General features: G+C 33.3%; 1 protein-coding gene across 1 annotated transcript in view; it reads right to left on the bottom strand.

Annotated features, from left to right (window-relative positions):
* Positions 1 to 16,108, bottom strand: part of pelo (pelota mRNA surveillance and ribosome rescue factor) — a 36,673-nt gene extending 20,565 nt beyond the window's left edge. Inside the window, exons 1-3 of the mRNA XM_072534837.1 lie at positions 15,936 to 16,108; positions 9,219 to 9,462; positions 900 to 1,154 (exon numbers count right to left, since the gene is read on the bottom strand). Coding sequence (XP_072390938.1) covers positions 900 to 1,154; positions 9,219 to 9,462; positions 15,936 to 15,976 — 540 coding nt within the window. The 5' untranslated portion in view covers positions 15,977 to 16,108. The remainder of the gene's footprint in view (positions 1 to 899; positions 1,155 to 9,218; positions 9,463 to 15,935) is intronic.
* Between the last annotated feature and the right edge of the window lie 4,963 nt (positions 16,109 to 21,071).

Genomic DNA, 21,071 nt, shown 5'->3' with positions numbered 1-21,071 from the left:
CTAATTGTTCCACTATTGGTCATTTCCACAAATTATGGGAGAATCTAAATAAGGAACTAAATGAGGTTCTGAAACTCTTTTCTTGTGGCATGTCTAAGTTTAAAATTGTGTTTATATGGGATTAAGCCTCAATTGATGGTAATAAAAATTAAATATTTAACTAAAAATTTGACGTTTCGATTTCCACTTCAAAAATCGTTTAAAAAAAATATTTATTTAAGAATTGTGTTAAAAAGGGTGTCTAACAGCCAAAGAAGTGGAAATTGAAACGTCAAATTTTTAGTTAAAATGTTGTGACTTTCATTACAATCAATTGTGACTTAATCCCATATAAACACAATTTTTAAAGCCCCTAAATATCTTTCCCTAACATAGAATAGATCAACTTTTCCAATGTAGTACTTACTTCGAACCAGAGAGTAAATTTTGAACACACAGTCAAAATTGAACGGTAAAATTTTACTCTAGAGTGAAATTATAACATTAAAATTTTTTGCTAGAGTAAAAATTTAAAGTTACACCGGGAAATAAGTACAATGTATCTTTTCATGTCTTAAACGTTGTAGTACCTAATAGTGGAAGCATTCTACTAACCTTTATCTATCTTTTTATCAAATATATGACAAGAATTTAATTAATTATTTTTATAAGTTTATTTATAGTTAATTGAGGTAGATTGATTTTAAGACTTTTGGTAGACCAAACTTTATTGCATAATCATCAACATACCATTTTTCATTTCTGATATTTACGACTTCTAAGAGTACATTAACTACTAAGATATAATTTATTAGTGAAACAGAGACTTTTGTCAAGAAGCAGAAATGGTTTTTAATACTAAAATATTCTTGGATATTATGTTACACTGTTTTCACGAAGTTATACAATATATTTTTTACCTTTTCATGTTGCTGTACAAATCCTTTCCTCTTTCTAGGAATATTAACATCGATCTTAGCTCGTACAAGAGTCATACTGGAAGTTATTAGACATACATGTGCAAGTCCCTCTTGCATGATGACAGCAGCAACATCTGCACTTTTTGTTGGATCACATGCCATATCTATACGCTCTAGTGAAACAGAATCCCATTCTGGTTTTCTGAGTGAGAATTTCCTATTAAGTTCCAGATCTAAGGTGTGGTATGCTCCCATCTAAAAATGTTGAATAAATCATTATTAATTTTTATGGGTCTACGAGGTGTGGTAAGTTCCAGGAATTTATCAATAAAACACAAGAAAAATTTTATGATCCATCTCCCAATGTACACAATTTTTCCAATGTTGCTCCAATGTAATTCCTCCGAGTTATCCCGTTCAGTACCAGGGTCACAGTTTCTTGGACCTCCTCTACGCCGCCATGATAAGTTCCTCTTATGTGCATCTTCATCTTGGGGAATAAGAAAAATTGTGGTGATGTCGCAGCTATTTTACCAAAAATTGGATAGCATTAAAAAAGTAACTTTCTCAAAATATGCATAAAACGCAAACCAAATATGCTCTGAGTTTTAAACTGTGAGTTGAGCTAAAGGAAGCTTCCCCTTTCCAGACAAATGTTGGCGAATGACGCATTGTTACCAGTTTACGAGTTAAAACTAAATTCCCAGAACTTAATTGCCATACCTCATATAAATACGTGTGTATGCACCATCCATAAGTGGAAAAGTGAGAAAAAGAAAAGAAGGGAAAGTGACTCATAACATCGATATGTCTCCACTTCAAGTGAAAACGTCATATGTGGGACTGAAAACTCGATTGGGAGGAACGAACTAATTCTGGTCTCTTCCATTATTTACCAGAACTCTCTAGAATGATTACCTAGCTATATAATACCGTTTATTTGTAATTTATTTACAGTTATAAAAGAATGGTTTGTAGAATACCATTACATTTGTGAACGTTTAAATAAATCAGTAATAGATAATTCGATCCGTAAAATTAATTGGTGCAAATAATATAGATAATACAGACATTGGACATAAAGTCTATTTGTGACTAATTTGCGAACAATAATCGGAGTACACCCAGAAAGGTCATTTAAAAACTTTAAAGAGAGAATTAAAAAAAAAATACTTAAAAAACGATATATCGTTCGGTCAACGATACACTTAAAACATCTTACCTTCTCCAAAAACTGTCGAAGGAAGTACTCCAATGAGACTTCTCGAAAGACAAATGAGACATTCTAGACTATTTCCCAAAAATTCAACGAAGTTTTGAAAATGATCTAAGAAACTTCTAAAATGAATGAACAAAAGTGCGATAAGGTACAAAAATTAAGTATTAAACAAGGAAAAGCGTAGACAATCTAGAAGAGAAAATCAAATAATCATAAATTATGATTAGTGTTCTAACATCAAACCTGTCAACCACTGAGGCAGAGGCAGATGTAGTAAATCCAGGTCTAATAGTGAACGAAGAATGGATAAAACAATAATCGAAATACCACATGAGATTTAAATTGGCACGTGTAAATCGCGGATCCAAAGTGCAGTTAGCTTACACAGCAGCCTCTGATACCATTTTAGAAGAAATAGCAGTAGATACGTTAGATAATGATTTGTAAGAGAGAAAGAAAGAAAGAGATATGAGTTGTAAGATTAGCAAGATCAAAATTATTAGATGAAACAGCTTTTATTGTAGAAGGACGTAAATACAATGATGATGAACATCTGGAAGAAATAACCCGAAAAATATTCCGTGATACGATGTCGGAAAGAGGTGACTCGAGTTTTTGGCGAAGTAGGCCACCTTTGTTGCTTTTGGAAAAAAGAAATATAACAGTCGCAAAACTAGATTGGGTCGCCATGAAAGGACAATCTTCCGCCTGTAAGAAAAAATGTAACGATCCTGTACTTACTGATAACATAACTTCCTCTGTTGGAGTTCATAGCTTGTATGTTGATTTTCGTATTGATATCAAAGAATGATCATGGTTGATTTGGATCATTTGGAGAAGTTAATATGCCGGCATGTATTGGCCAGACAACACTCTGGCAAATACATGCCAGAATCTTAACAAATATCAACAAAATAGTAACTATAACGACAAATTATTAACTGCTGAAATCTCCGACCAGGTTATATTAGGGTTGGACCTTTTGAAAAAACTTACTAGATATTAAAATATAGTCCTCAATGTCGATGGCGAATAGCTCTCCTTTCCTGAAGAAAAAGTAGATGCTGTCCGCTTAATAACTATCTGTGACGTAACTATACTCGGTCATAGTGACAACATTCCAATTACCAGACTTGATGTATAATGTAGGGAGGGAAGTCTAAGGATGATCGAAGACAGAACGATAAAGAGTTTTTAACGACAAAAGCTCTTGTAAGAATTCGAAACGTTTTTCCTGTAAAGCCATAAATTTAATGGAAACTTCTATCAAATTAAATAGAAGAATTTTGGTAGAACAGTGTATTCCTGTAGTATCGATTTCATCCGAGAATACGGTTGACAAACCTTCGATGACAAAGTATCCAAAGGAGCTTGATAATGTGGTCACTAATTCATGCCAAGAACTTCTCAATGAATATACACGAAAGGTAAAGGCTATGCTGGTAAATTTCCAAGATGTTTTTGCTATGGATGAAGAGTATAAGGGCAAAACAAGGATAGTGACACATCCAATCAATACCGAAGGTGCTCAGCCAATCAGAAAATAACCAAAAGGACTTCAATTTGGAAAACGGAACAAAGTTGAAGAAATTATGAGAGATTTGCTCAAACAATGCTCATTGAACCATTTAATAGTCTGCGGACCTCAGTGGATTACCTGCATTGACTATGCCAGCTCAATATGATAACAAAAAAAAGATAGTTACCCCTGCCTCGAATAGACTGTACATTGGATACCCTCTCCAGGTCTCTTTAGTTCTCTACCCTCAATCTAAAAAGTGAATACTGGCAAGTAGGAACGGAGCCAGCTAATTGAAAGAAAACAGCATTCTCGATCTTTGGCAATTTACAGTGATGTCGTTTGATCTATATGATCTATCTATCTATACAGCCCTTGCTGTCCAATTTTGGACATAGGCCTCCTCTTCCTTCTTCCACGTCTCTCTATTGTAGGCAGTTTGTATCCGCTTCGGGCCTGCGTGTTTCTTCAAGTCATCTGACCATCGCATTTGTGGCCTTCCTCTTTTTCGCTTGTAACTATATGGTCTCCAGTGTATAATCATCTTATTCCATCTGTCGTCTTTCTGTCTTATGGTATGTCCAGAGAACTTCCACTTAAGTTTTGCTATTTGCGTTAATACATCGGTCATTTTTGTTTTGTTAAGGATCCAAGTATTTCTTTTCTTGCCTGATAGCCTGATGTTCAGCATTTGCTTTTCCATGGCTCTTTGCTATTTTTTCCATGTTTTCCTTTGTAAACGTCCAAGTTTGAGAACCGTAGGTGAGAACAGGAAGTATACATTGGTTGAAGACTCTTGTTTTTAAATATTGGGGGTATTTTCTATTTTTTAGTATATAGGAAAGTTTTCCGAAGGATACCCAAGCCAACCGTATCCTTCTCTTTATTTCTCCGGTCTGATTTTCTATAGTTGTTTGTGCAATTGTAATTATTAATTCTTCTTGATGGTTGGTCACAATTTTCGTATTATTATAATTCATTTGTAGACCTATTTTTGTTGATTCGCTATTTAATTCATCCATCATATTTTGCAATTCTTCCCTTTGATCTGTTATTAATACAATGTCGTCTGCATATCTTAAGTGATTCAAGTATTGGCCATTTATGCTAATACCCCGTTTTTCCCATTGTAATTTCTTCACAAAGTCTTCCAAAGCTTGATTAAATAGTTTGGGTGATATAATGTGACCCTGTCTGACTCCTCGCCGTATCTTAATGGGCTCCGTTTGTTCAACTATTTTGATGGATGTTTGCTTGATCATACATACTGGAAATTATGTCCTTATATCTATAGTCTATTCTTCCATTTTGTAAAGACTTCTTTACTGTCCAATGTTCCACCTTATCGAATGCTTTTTCAAAGTCTACAAATGCCATATACATTGGAATTTGATATTCGTTGGCCTTTTCAATTAATATTTTTATCGTAAGCAGATGGTCGCTTGTACTGAATCCTTTTCTAAAACCGGCTTGCTCTCTTGACTGGTAATTATCTAACTTAGTTGTTAATCTATTTGTTAGTAGTTTAGTTAACAGTTTGTAGTTTTCTTTTCTTAAAAGATCTTTTCTATCGCCTTTCTTAAACAGTAATAGTGTTATTGCTTCGTTCCATGCGGTGGGTATTTGTTTTGTGTTCAATATTTTATTCATTAGTACATAAAGGACTTCCACTGTAGTTTCCCCCCCATTTTTTAGCATTTCCACAGTTATTCCATCTTTCCCAGGAGATTTGTTATTCTTCATTTCTTTGAGTGCCTTTTTTATTTCATTTTTACTGATTTCTGGTTGTAGGTCAGAGTTAACGTTCTTTATTTTCAGTTGTAACTGATTACGGATTTCTTGGGTTGGTTTTTGTTCTGTTTTATAGAGATTTGTATAATATTCGTGCGTTATCTGTAAAATTTCTTTTATATTGTTGGTCTCCACTCCTTCTTTGTTCTTTATGCTATTAATTTGTATGTTTCCCAGGTTCTGCTTTGAGCACTTCATGTTTCTATTTTTTTCAATTGTTTTCGCTATCTTTTTTTCATGTACTCTCCGTTTACACTCCTTGATATTTTTTCTAATAGTTTTGTTTATTTCTTTGTATTCCATTTTATTTCTGTCCCCTTGTTCTATTAATGTTCTTCTTGTGTTCATAAGAATCTTTGTTTCCTGGGATATGAAACTTTCTTTTTCTGTTGTTATCTGTGCTATTTCTTTACCCACTTTCATTAGAGTTTCAGTAAATATCATGTTTATTTCATCGATATGTTTGTGTTCTATATCTTCCTTGGTGGGCAATATTTCTTTTATTCTTTCTTCGTACGTCTGGTTTTCGTGTTTTAGTTTTTCCATGTCTAATTTCTGATTATTTTCCATTTTCTTTCTTGTTTCAAATCTACTATCAATGATCAGCTTGGCTCGGACTAGTCTATGACCGCTACCAGTTGAGAAACGATTTAGGGCTGTTGCGTCTTTAACCATGGATTTTTGCGTTGAAAGAATATAATCAATTTCGTTTTAAGTTTCACCATTGGGACTAATCCATGTCCATTTTCTTTGGGGTTTTTTCTTAAAGAATGTATTCATTGCATATAGTTGCTTCTCCTCCAAGTAATCTATACGATGCTCTCGCTAAATTACAGACTAATCGAGGCAGATTTTGAAAGAACTGACATGGCAAACATGTTTGATTTATTTGGATGGCGTAACTGTGTTTGGAAGATCATTCGACAACCATCAATAATCTCAGGAAAGTGTTCTAACAATTACTTGCCTCTAATTTAAAACTGAGGCCAAATAAATGTGACATGTTTTGACGAGAAGTTAGATATTTAGACTATATTGTATTCAGTAATGGTGCAACAGCTGACCATGGAAAAGTTGAAGCAATTTGAGAATGGCCAGTACCAAAAGATAAACACGAAATTAGAAGTTTCCTCGGGTTATGCACATATTACCGACAATTTGTCAAATAATTTGCTAATACCGTTAAATTTGTCAAAAAATTTGCTAAGACCTTAAAGCTTACTGAAGAGGACAAATAATATATATGAAATGATGAATGTCAAAAAGCTTCCGAAGGCCTGCAAAGAGATCGTATCAGTTCACCGAAATTAAGCTACTCGAGGCAAGAAAAAAATAATTTTGTTTATAGATGCTAGTAACTGACATAGTAGCTGTTCTTTTTCAGATTCAAGACGGGCAAGAAAGTCACCTTCAAAGGCCAAGCCTTGTCGAAACCAGAATAAAACTACTGCGTTACCAGAAGAGAATTTTGTGGTGAAGGCTTATGAACATTTTCACAAATATCTGTATGGTCAAAAGATTTTTCTTCAAACGGATCATATAACTCTGAAGTGGCTTCTATAATTTCGTTATCCAAAAGATCTAATAGCAATATGGCTAGTGCGATTACAAGCATATGATTATGACATCAAAAATAGGGCTGAGAAATCCAATTAGATGCATGGCCCTTAAAAGGCCATGCAGCGCGAATTGTAGCCACTATTCAAAATTAGAAGAACGACTCTGTCACATGTGACGAACTACTGTGAAAAATGATCAATGGCAATATCAACAGCTACAAGATGTTCAAGTAAATGAACCACGTTTAAAATGTGTCTTGGTTTGAAAACTTAAAAGTGAAAGACCAATTTGGATGGATATAAGTGCATGTACTCTAGGAAGTTAAAACCGATTGGAGTCAGTAGGGTTGCCTAGTACTGAAAGATCTTCTGTATAGAACATTTGAATATGAAGATACAATCTAAGCTACAGCTCAGTGCACCCAAAACGTAAAGGGTCAGAAAAATTGAGTCGGTTACATGACACAGTGCATAAGGTGGACATTTTGGCATTACATATATGTTACAAAAGGTTCGAGAATGAAAATATTAAGTAAAACTCAAAGAAGATATAAAACTATCGTGTTAAAAATGCGAATTGTGTGCAGTGGGCAATGGTTCAGTTTGTAAAAAAGGCACTTATGAAACAGTATAATGATAGCGGTCCTATGGAGGAAGGACGTTGATATTACAGGACCGTATCCAGAAACGGATGCTGAAAACAAATATATCCTGGCGGCAAATGAATTATTTGACAAAAAGAGCTGAGGCATATGCAATACCAAACCAGGAGACTCCTCTGGTTGCAGACATACTGGTTAAAGATTTTTTCAACTATTTTGGACTTTCCTTAAAAATCCACTAAGACCAAAGGCGAAAATTCGAATCGACACTTTTTCGAAACGTTTGCTAATTGATTGGTGCCAATAAGACCAGAACGATACCTTTGCATCTTCATTCAGATGGAATGGTCGAGAGAATGAATTAAACTATTGGTAAATATCTTTCCAAATATGTCAACATTAAAGAGATGGGACCAGTACATTCATTTTTTCCCGATGCCTCACTGATCGGCTAAGAATGAAACAGTTTATAAAGTTCATCTTTGCGTGACCCTGAGTTCAGCTTCTTGGTTGGCGAAGAATACATCGGCCATAAGTTAAGGATGAACCATATCCACAACCTTACCAGACAATAATTCCAGATAGACAGTGATTTAATGGAAGACCAATATAATTCTTGATCCACGAATGGAAGCTTCAAAGTGGATCATCTTGTCTGGCTATACAATACACAACAACGTCGAGGCTTGAAATCTAAACTTCAAAGACAATGGTAAAGTCTATATGAAATTAAAAAGAAAATAAACCATGTGATATACCTAATTAAGAAACTGCCAAGAGGAAAACCAAAAGTTATTCACATAAATTGTCTAGCCCCATATGCCGGCTCAAATGATACAGAAGTAAGAATCCTTCAACATCAAAACATAGATAGCTACTAACAAAGTTTACTATACATTATGTATAACAGTTGACCATCGAAGTACGACAAGATCTTTTTACATGTTCCAGAACATGTCTCCATAGTCTCTCAAGTCACCAAAGACCTCAACATAGCCAAGGTAACCTCTTCAGTCATTAACAAAAATTCAACTAATATTCGAGTTAAAAAAATCAGCAGCCAGTTCTGAACTTTAGGTGTGACTCACAACATCTACTGGACTCTTCCACTGTCTACTAGAATTATTACCTAGCTATATAAGACCATTTAGTTGTAATGTAGTTTCAGTTATAAAAGAATAGTTTGTAGAATACCATTAAGTCCGTAAACATTTAAATTAACTTAATTTAATTAATTTTAATCAAATAAAAGGCAGATATCGAGCACAGTTTATTTATTAAATCTTACCGAAGTACTTTCGCTTGAAAGATATTTCCAAGCGAAATATTTACTAGATTTAATAAATAAACTGTGCTCAATATCTGTCTTTTATTTGATTAAAATTCATTTATTCGAGAATTCAACCAATCACTTTAATTTAATTAACTTAACAATAAGCTGCTTGCCCTAAAAATTGAAGTAACGAATTTAAATTCTTAAGAAATAAAATTTATTGCAATCATATAAAATGCGAATAAAAAAATATACAGAAACGTTATGCAAAGTAGATTGTTACATCACATTGCTGTGAGTTTCCAATCTTTTAAAAATGATATTTTTAATTGGAGTTATTTTACCATTGTAGTTACCTTAACATATTGATTTTCTTCAATGTTTCTTCCTTTTAATCTTAACATACATGCCTGTGTATCAAAATCTATATTTTCCACTGATATTGTTAATGTTGTTCTAACTCTACTAGATGTGGAGGAACCAGTTGAAGACTCAGATTGAACTTTTCTAATTGTAGTACTTCTTACGGAATCTCCTTCAGAAATAAGATTGTAAGCATGCCACATATCTTCTGGCTCTTCAGGGATGAGAGCAACAGTGCTATAAATTAAAATATATGTTCATTTCTCTAGTACTTAATTGTAAATAATTAATATTATAGTATCTAAAGACAATAAATTTAGAACAAAATATCTGATAAAAGCCCTGATATAACGGAAAAAATTATAAAAGTTAGAAAAAAGAGAGATCTGTTTAGAGTTGGTTGTAGTATGTCAGACATTAGAAAGTGGTTGGATGTGTATGATATGAATGCACATTTATACTCTAAATTGCAAAATACCAATGAACATATATTGTTTTCAACTCTATACCAACAAATATTTAAATTTTTTATAATTGTTTATACAATACTTTTTTAATAATATTAATTATTATTAATTAATATTTAATAAACATAAAGTGTTTGGCCTACACAGAAGAAAAGACAAAATCTAGAAACTCTCCAAACAATCAAAACCTTCAAGGACAACGCAAAAACATAGTGAAGCATAACAGGCAATTAAAGTATAGAACATAAATAGCATCAAATAGCGTTTGTCACAAAGATAGGAACATAATTGTGTCACATTGAAAAGCGGTGTCTACAAATTGAAATAAAAACCTTTTTAAATAAGCAGAGCATTTGGAGGGCAGCCTTTAAAACCTAAGGAGCATAGGCCTGGAGGAAGTAAATAACCAAACAATAAGTGTACTAAAAAACGCTCTAGAAATATATTACAGTAAACAAAATAAACCATCTACTAAAATAAGTTAATACACAAAAGAGCTTATTGAATATCAAAAACGAATCAAACAGAAAGACATAGCAGAATTTAGATGAATAAGCAAAGCCTTCTTCAGAACAATCCTCCATTCAGCCCTGTCACTGGTAACTCTTCTCCATGCTCTAACTCAAATAGATTTTAAATCATCCTGTAAATTGTCTTGATACCTAAGTCTCAGTTTTCCTTTGGCTCATTGTCCAATCAGCCTTCTTGGGCCAAAAACTTTTCTGACTTTTATTCATCCATATATTCTTAGGATTTTTCACACCAAACATTTAAGCAGTTCTTGGTCTTTCTGTGTGACTTAGAAGTGTTCTCAATTACATGGAAGCAAAGGAGTATGAAAAGAAATAAGGAAAGATGTATGAAAAGAAATAAGGAAAGATGTATGAAAATACAATACAGAAACTATTTCGGAAGTAATAGAACACAAAGTACTGTGAAAAAATCTAGCAGAAAGAATAAACGATATTCATAAGCTCCATGATATAGAAGGTACAGTAACATCAGACATAGTGAAAGATTTCTACAGAAAGCATATTTCAGATCGAGTTATGGTACAGCTGCATATTTCAGATGGTACAGATTTCTGGTACAGAAAGCATATTTCAGATCGAGTTATGGTACAAACAATTTCTCAGTTACTAGTTATAAAAATACTTCTAGAAAAAATAGTAGAATATGATAAAACACTGGTTTTAATATTTGTGGGTTGAGCAAAAGCATTTAACTATGTGGACCAAATATTTGCTGTACTAGATGACTGTAGATGTGGCGAGAGTGAAGAACACTAGGTGGATAAACACATAATTATAGTGGACTACTGATGTCCTAGATTTCAGGAATATAGAGGTAGGGTAAGACTTTTGACAGGGTGGACGGATGATATAATGAGGATTACAAGAAACTGAATTTACATGGCACAAGATTGGAGGCACTGGAAATAACTGAAGTTCAACAGTGGATTCTGTAGGCTGTGTGATGATGACGTAATAAAATATTTCAAAAATAGAAATAACACAAAATAAAGTTATTAAACAGACAGTAACAAAAGCCATTTAAAAAGTATAAAAAGAAACGAAAGGCCTCTGAGAGATTGAAAGAGACTGAAAGTTTATCATCATAACTAAAACAGATAGTGATGAAGAGAGATTAATGAAAAACAAAAGTAAATTAGAGACCATAGAATATTGATAATAGGGTTAAAGCATAAAGAAAAATTAAAGAAAAATCAGAAGAAGAGCCAAGGAATAAATAACATTGGTCAATAATGTCAAAACTGGATTTCAGAAGTTAATAATAAATGAAGAGGAATGGAAATAGAACAGAATGGAAAACTGATTGGAAAAACGAAGAAAAAATTCCTACTCCAAAAAACTCAAAGCAGGAGCAATAACAACAGCAAATTTGATAACAAAAATGACAACAGTTAACAAGACCAAGAAGAAACAAAAAATAATCAATATTGAACAATGGAATGTGAGAGGTTCATAAGGAGGTAATTTAAAAGAGCTGGAAGCAAGTGGCGCAAAATAGAAAACACTGGATTGATTTGGGGAGGTCTATGTCCAAAGTCGGATTACTTAAGGCTGAAGAAGAATAACAGATATAAAGAATTATAAACTAGATACTATGGCAGTACAAGAAACTAAGCAATTGGAGTCTTAAATTATAGAAGTGATGGTGGAAACAGTGCATGATATTAGCCCAATGTATAAGAAATAGGATGAATGAATATGGTGGAAATTTGTTAAATGAATATCACATAGTATTCAGACCAAACATATCTGTAACTAATGGATATTTGCTTTTAAAGGAAATACAACCCAAAAGTTATAAATGTAAAAATACACTTGCTGCAATATTTGTTGACTAAATAAGGGTATGATAGAATATAATTGAATCCAATGTATAATATAAGGTTAATTTAAAAGAGCTAATAACAGATATCTCTGGAAATCGCCTATACTATACAGGAAAAATAGATGAAACATATGGTGGAGTAGGATTTCTAGTCAAAAAGTATCTCACACCATACATTTCTACATATAAAAGCGTTTCTGATAGAGTAGCTGATATTATAATAGACCTAGATAATAAAACCAAGATCAATGTTATACAAGTGTATGCTCCCACAATAACACATCAGGAAGAGGTAGTTGAAATGTTCTACGAAGATTTGATAACAGCATTAGAAGAAAATGATATAAAGTATAACATCATTATGGGAGATTTCAACAAAAAATCAGGTAAAAAAGAAGAAAATACTGAAACTAAAACAGGGATGCATGGTTATGGCAAACCAAATGAAAAAGGAGAAAAATTATATACCTTCTTAGAACAACAAAATTTATATGCCATGAACACACACTTCAAGAAACCAGCAAACCGAAAATGTATGTGGAAATCTCCTGATAAAAAGAGGAGAAACGAGATCGATTACTTCTTGTGTGGGAACAAAGACATTTTTGAAGATATAACTGCTCTCAATCGATTCACAACTGGCAGCGATCATCGCCTTTCAAGAGCAATGATTCTTGTTAAACAGGCAAAAACCAGTAGAAACCAGTAGATAATTATTGTAATCAGATAGATCAAACTAAAGTGCAACAGAAGGGAGATGAGTACAGAGAAGTCTTAAGAAAAGAATTTGTTGAACATTATCAACAAGAATATTCATAGAACACCAGAATAAGTGATGGAATAAAACACCGATGGTTTCAAAGAATTGAATAAACAAATAAAGAAGGGAGTAAAGGAAGATTTAAGGATCTACAATGAAAACAAGGCAGAAAAATAATAGAAAAGAACCGAGGGCTGAAATTCTTAAGATCAAACTTAGAAAAGCCTATAATAATATCATTGAAGGATAAAGATGGAAAAGAAATAAGAGAAAAGAACTAAATCCTAAAAGTTACTCAAACATTTTACCGTGATTTATATTCCTCAAACAAGAACCCAGATAACACTGCAAAGGAAGATCTTAAGGGAAAGATAACGAATTATGTCAACTCAGAAATACTCCCTAACATAGAATCCTTTGAAATAAAACAAGTTATGGCACAGCTAAAGAACAATAAGGCTACAGGATCAGATGGAATACTTGTAGAAATGTTGAAGGAGGGGAGTGAAATTATTCTGGAAGAATTGAAATTTTTTTTCAACAAATGTCTTCACAGAGGAGAAATCCCAGATCATTGGAATAAAAGTTTGACAATACTTCTCTTCAAAAAAGGGGACAGGGGAGATCTGAAGAGCTATAGGCCAATCTCCCTGCTGTCCCAAATGTTCAAACTATTTATGAGAGTAATAAATAACAGCTTAACATCCAAGCTAGATAACTATTAACCAGTAGAGCAGGCAGAATTCGGAAAGGGTTACAGTACAGCGGATTATCTTCTTACAGTCAGAACACTAATAGAGAAAGCCAATGAATATCACTTGAACTTATACATTGGCTTCATTGATTATGAAAAGGTATTCGACTCCATAGAACTTTGAGGAATAGAGAGAGCTATGAACAACTGCAGGAAAGACTCCCAATACAGAACGCTCATACATAATATTTACAAGAAAGCTACAATTAAAATACAAATAGATGCGAAAACCAAAGCTATACCAGTCAACAGAGGAGTTCGCCAGGAAGATGTTATCCCACCAAAGCTATTCACACTTGAACTGGAAGACATGTTCAAAGACATTAACTGGACAGATAAAGGAATAAATGTTATTGGAAGGAAACTGAGACATTTAAGATACACTGATGACATTGTAATATTCGCTACAGGTTTTGAAGAACTATAGACCATGATGACGCAACTATTTGAAACTTCGGAAAAAGTAGGTCTTAAGATGAACTTGGAAAAAACAAAAATAATAACAAATCACTGATCATTAGAGAAATAACGTTGAACGACATAAATTTAGAAACAGTAAGTGACTACATCTACGTGGGACAGATAATAAAAGTTAACAAAGAAAATCAAACTGCTGAAATTACTAGAAGAATAAGGTTAGTGTGGGCAGGATTTGGAAAAAAAATAGTACAATATTTGAAAACCAGAATTTACGATCAGCATATTCTCTCTATATTCACGTATGGTTCTGGATATTCGCTTTAAAGGAAATACAAACAAAAAGTTATAAATGTCAAAATACACTTGCTGTAATATTTGTTGACTAAACAGGGGTATGATAAAATATAATGGAATCCAATGCATAATGCAATGGGAGAGCTAGGAATACCTAGTAAGATGATTACACTTACCACAATCCTCTAGAACAAACCCAGGATGGAAAAAGTTGCAAAGGATATAGGACTAAAATGTTTGCAGAAGAATAAGGTCTCAAACAGGGATCTTCTATGAATGGAGCTATTTAATATAGCATATATTAGAAAGGAAAAAGTTGAATCTACAGAAACAATATTTAGAATAATGATCAGCATATAACTTTTCGCCAATGACTTACAAATAATAGTAAAAAATAAACACAGTCTGAAAACGATTATATTAAGAAGAAGACTGGAAGAGGCAGGGGATTATGGCCTAACCTAAGAGAAGACAAATTATATGAGGATTAGACACATTGAAAGAGGATGAGCCAAATAAAGAGTGAGAATTTACACATCTAGGGATAATAATTACAGAAGATGATAAGGAGGAGGCAAGAAATCAAAGCTAAAATTGCCAGATGAAATCAGAAGTATAGAATGAATAGAAGATTAATGACATCAAGGTATATGTTGAGAAAAATCTAAGGACCAGACTAGAAGCAACTGCTACATATGAAAGGGAAATGGTTGAAAAAACACAGAACTTAGAAAATAGGATAGGAATAGAAATAAAATTAAAATGCAAATGATTTTACTTATATCTATTTCTATCCAACACATAGATATTCAGGTGATAAAGGGTTGGAAAATAAGGGATAATATTGGATACTTTTTTCTAAAATTTTTCTGACTCTTTCACAACTTTTTAAGCCAAAACATATTTATATTCTAGTTATAAGCAAACAACCAAAATCATTTCTACAAAAATCTAACTTCACACTCAGTACAACTGACTTTGTGTGCCGATTACAAATGAGCTATTTAATCATTTAAAAAGTTTGCTGTTCTACATCCAGACCACTTCGCATTTAACTGCAACTCTTTTTCCCTAATGTAATGACCCGCATAAAAAATAATTCTGTAGAAACTGATTGACATACATAATATATTAGTACAATATAATAGATTTCCCAGGCAATGATTGATTTCCCATTAAAAATTAAGTGTGAAAAATATTGCCAAAACTTGATTTGTCAACTTTAAAGTTTTTTTTTATAAAATGCATCTGACATGCCTATCATGCTCTTGTTGTTTAGACTTGAATTTAAATCTTTGTTGATTTACCACCATACTACTAACTCTGATATACATCAAGTATATTATCACTATACATGTAAAAAAATACTGTAGTTATCATTACTGTAGGTGTAGGTAAGGAATACAAAAAATACATTTCCCAAAATGTATAGCTCTACAAACAAAAAAATATGTAATTATTTTTATCAAATATAGAACACAATATTATCTTCCATAACTATTTATTGAACGTGTAATAATCATTATTATAAACTACTTCCAACACCATACCTGTGTTCATTCTAAAACATATGGAAAAATTGTTGAGCATTTTAGCAGGTGTTTTATTACATGTGACATAACCTCTTAATATTTATATTCGCTTTGAAACTACTTACCCCTCACCATTTTTATCGACGTCTTGTGATAGGAGTTTCATATTGAGCTAATGTCTACCATACTTGTAACTACAATTACTTTAATAAATCTGTTTACAGAGAACATAATTTGTTGATAAATTCCTTGAGCGATGTTCATGACACTCCAGAATTTGACATATTAATTAATTGACTAATGACACTGTTCTTCTTTTTTGCTTATGGTCTTCGAAATCTGGACATCAGTCAGGTTGTATTGGTTCTTTCTTCTCTGAGAAATTGGAATAGGTAGGTATAAGGAGAAAAGGACTCACCAACTGAAATAAGGTTACAGGTCAAAAAACAGTAACATTTTATTCACTCTTTTGATAAAAAGATAATTAGTGAAAAATTCCCTATGCAAGCAATATAAATAAAAAATATTATTGGCTACTTAAGCCAAGATCATTACATTTGAAGTGGATCTAGTCTGCAACACGTAACCACAGAATAATAAACAATCAGAATGCCCACTCTGCTTGACAAAATAAGTACGCGTATCTAGTTCACGCAGACGTAATCAGCCATGTTTTAGTAGGAACCAGTGCTATTCGGTAACATTTTATCTGGTGTGCATAGACAAATTAACCCAGTTTAATGTATTTACAGCAACTACAGATCGGAGATTACGGCAATCAGAGATTTTGGAATCAGAGTAAGAAACGAAAGAGGCGAAATGCTTACCAACTTTCTACTGCAACACAAACTGTATGCAATGAACACCTTTTTTAAGAAGAAACATAATAGAAAATGGACGTGGGCTAGTCCAGACGGAAGAACTAAGAGCGAATATGATCATATAATAACAGACAAAAAGCAAATTATTCAAGATGTCACTGTACTCAATAAACTATCAGTAGAAAGCGACCACAGACCAGTAAGAGCTAGAGTAATGATAAACCTACAAAAAAAAGAGCAAAAATGATAAACAGTTGCAAACGCATAGTTTGGAATTCACCAAATCAGCCAGAAGCATACATAAAAAATATAGCCGAAACTTTACAGAGTAATAATCCCAAACCTCTAAGTATCGACAATCACAATAAATTAATAACAGACTCGGTTAGAATGGCACAACTCAAATTTTGCAAAAAAATGACACCAAAAGTGAAAAGATTAGCAAAGATACAAAAGCTGTCATGGAAATACGACGAAACCTAAGCGAGAACGAAAAGGAAAACAAAGAAGAATATAGAAAACTAAATAAAAGAATTTCAGCGGAAATTAGAAAAGATGTAAGAAGATATAATACTAATTTAATTACTCAATTACAGAATAAGAATACAGATACAGAATACAGATAAACAAAATCACAGAATGGAGCCCGATTGGAAGAAGAAAGAGAGGAAGACCCCGAAGGTCATTCAGAGATGAAATCGACGAGGCTATGGAGAAAAGAACCCTGCGAGATGGAGACTGGAATGACAGGGAAAATTGGAGAAAACGGTTGAGTGAAGGAAGACAGTGAAAACTGTGGAAATCCTTAGTAGTAGTAGTAATTACTCAAACAGTAGAAGAGAACAAAGGTTTAAAGATAATGAAAAGGAAACTCACACAAAGTAAAAAAGATATACAAGCTGAGAGATAAAGACGGAAAGGCAACAACAGATAAACAAAACATTCTGAAAATAACCAGTTAGTTTTATAAAGACCTCTATACCAGCCAAAGGCCACAAGACAATTTCCCGACACTAGTAAAGACTCTCATAAATCAGGGATCGGAAATAAGTACTTTTACCCATTACTGTCAGAAGTAAGAGCAGCTTTAAAGGAAATGAAGAACCATCGATCGCCTGGTGATGATGGACTCGTTATTGAGGCAATAAAAGCAGAAGGAGAAATTCTATTAAAATCAGTAAGCGAAAAGTTTAATAAATGCTTACATGCGGGTATGATTCCAAAAGTGGAACAATGCAGTGATAGTCTTGTTACACAAAAAGGCGATATTACTAAATTAGAAAATTATAGACCCATCAGCCTCTTGACACATATGTACAAACTCTTTATGAAAATCTTAACAAAGAGACTAACACCTGAACTTGATTTCTATCAGCCCAAGGAACAAGCAGGCTTCAGGGCAGGATATGACACAAATGACCATTTGCATACCATAAAGATCTTAATAGAAAATGCATCGACTACAACATACCACTGATTCTTGCATTTGTCGATTACGAGAAGGCTTTTGATTCTGTAGAGTTTGAAACAGTACTGGAAACCCTAAATAAAAGCCGAATAGATTACAGGTACACGACACTAATCAAAAACATCTACGAGAACGCTACATCAAGTATACGACTACAAGAAGACAGAAAAATTCAGTTTAGGTCGAGGAGTTAGACAAGGAGACAATATTTCACCAAAATTGTTCACGGCAGCTCTAGAGTCAATATTTAAGAACACTCAATGGCAAGATATGGGCATCAATATAGATGGAAAAAGATTAAATCATCTAAGGTTTGCAGATGATATTGTATTAATCGCAGATAACTTACAGGATATAGTTCGTATGATACATTCGCTTAAAAGTCTGTCTGAAAGAGCAGGATTAAAGATAAACTTTGAGAAAACTCGTAATGAGTGGAAATATAACTGTAGAAAATAATACCATACAACAAACAGACACTTTCAAATATCTGGGACACGAGATCAAAATAAGCAGATGTTGTGTATTTGGTATTTCTTACTTAAATAAGGTAATAATTAATAATACAACGTGGTTTTATATCATTAACCTTTATTGCCCAATAACTAACTAACTTCATTCCCTTGTGTCCGTGAGCGGTGTTGCCTACCTGTGTTGCCAAGTATATAACACCTCCTCTCTTGACCAAAATTCATAAATACAGATTGAAATAAAGATGTACTTACAAATTCATCCTCTGAACAGGTTTACATACTCTACTTGAACGTCTTAACACTGGTTCAGCTTCAGTGTGAGCCTCAGGTACTGTTGGCTCTATTGTATCATTTAGAAGTTCTTGTACATTTGTAGGTGGTGAAACGGAATTGGGTTCAGGGACAGATACCTCCCTTGGAACTATACTATGTGTAACTGTATCAGGAATGAAACAAGTTGGGTTATATTCTATAGGTGTATCCTGCCCAATTACTCTCATTTGGTCAATATGACGTCTCCACGTCCTACCATCATCTAACTCAACTAAATAATGTAATAATCCTAACCTTAGTATAACCTTGCCAAATTGCCATTTGGCATTAAAGTAATCTCGCACTGAGACTCTGGTATCTATAGCAACATTTCTAAGACTCTGGTCTGTGTAAGCATTTTTGTCATGAGTAAAAGGTTTAAGTAAATCTAATCTATTTCTAATCTGCCTTCCTAGCATACGTTCAGACGGGCTTTTGCCAGTTACTGTGTGAGGTGTTCTACGATACTGCATTAGTAACTTGCACAATTCAAGTTCTCTGTCTTTCTCTTCACTGTGCATGGCTCGCAGACAATTTTTTAGTGTTTGGACATATCTCTCCCCCTGGCCATTCGTGGCTGGGTGATAGGGTGCAGTAAATTTATGTGTGATACCATTATTCTTCATAAATTCTCTAAATTCATGAGAATCAAATTGTCTACCATTATCAGTAACAAATACTGTGGGTATTCCGAAAGTAGTGAAGATTTTTCTACAAATTTCGATTGTAGTTTTTGTAGTAGTGTCTTTCGTGAAATGTATTTCAGGCCACTTACTAAAAGAATCGACTAAAATGAAGTAATAGCCTCCGTTAAAAGGTCCAGCATAGTCAGCATGTACTCTTTCAAAGCAAAATTTAGGTGTTTCCCAGATGTGGGAATTGTCCTTAACAGGATTGTTTTTGTGCTTGTTGCAATGAAAACAATTTTTACATAAAGATTCAATATCCTTGTCTATGAAAGGCCACCAGCAGTAACTCCGGGCTAAAGACTTCATTCTCACCATACCAAAATGCGCAGTGTGTAATTCCTGCAGAATTTTATTTCTTAATTTCATAGGTATTAAAACTCGTTGTCCTCTCATTATGACTCCAGACTGTAGTGAAAACTGTGATTGATCTACGTTAAATTTGAATTGTTTTTCAACAACCTCACCAGTTTGTAAACCTAATAGTAACTTTTGTAAAGTAGCATCATTTTTGGTATGAAAAGATAAACTGTTAATATCTGTAGGTAAATTTTCAATCTGATTAAGTTCGAATATGTCTGGTTCATCATGAGTATAATTTTGTTCATTTTTAATAGGTAAACGTGAAAGAGCATCTGCATTAAAATGAGAATCTGTATTTTTGTATCGAATATCATACTTTAGACCTTGTAAGAAAATTGCATAATGCTGCATTCTTGTAGCACTTAAAACTGGTAGACTTTTATCTGGTGCAAAAATCTGAACTAAAGGTTTATGATCAGTGTATAAAATAAAATTTCTAGCATATAGGTAATTGAAGAACTTTTTCACACCAAAAATAATGCTGTATGCCTCTCTATCTATTTGAGAGTACTTTTGCTGTGTAAGGGTTAACATTTGAGAAGCAAATTGTATCGGTCTTTCTGTACCGTCTGGAAAAATATGGGACAGTACTGCACCAACACCATAAGGGGATGCATCAGTTGCAAGGACTAATGGCAAATTTGGGTCGTAGTGACACAAAACATTTTTAGAAGAAATAAGCCTTTTGGCTTTATCAAATGCCATTTGACAATCTCGGGACCATTCAAATTCAACATGATTTTTAAGTAGATTTGTTAAAGGTTTTAATATTGTAGAGGTATGTTGTAAAAAACGTCTGTAATAATTAACTAACCCACAAAAACTTCGGACTTGAGTTTTATTTTCTGGTATTGGAGATTGGAGATGCATTTACAATTGCATCTACTTTATCTGAGCTACTAGTAATACCAAATTTATTTATTTTGTATCCGCAGTATTCAATTTCGTCTTTTAAAAATTCACTTTTGTCTAAATTTATATGTAAATTATGTTCAGATAATTTTTGTAACACTTGTTCAAGTCTTTGTAAATGTATATCAGTATTTGGGGCAGTAATTCTTATATCATCTAGGAACACAGAAATACCATCGATTCCTTGTAACATTTGTTCCATTAAACGTTGCCATTTGGCAGGAGC

The sequence above is a fragment of the Diabrotica undecimpunctata genome, chromosome 6 (assembly GCF_040954645.1).
Source record: "Diabrotica undecimpunctata isolate CICGRU chromosome 6, icDiaUnde3, whole genome shotgun sequence".
Taxonomy (NCBI): Eukaryota; Metazoa; Arthropoda; class Insecta; order Coleoptera; family Chrysomelidae; genus Diabrotica; species Diabrotica undecimpunctata.
This window is presented reverse-complemented; position numbering and strand designations above follow the sequence as displayed.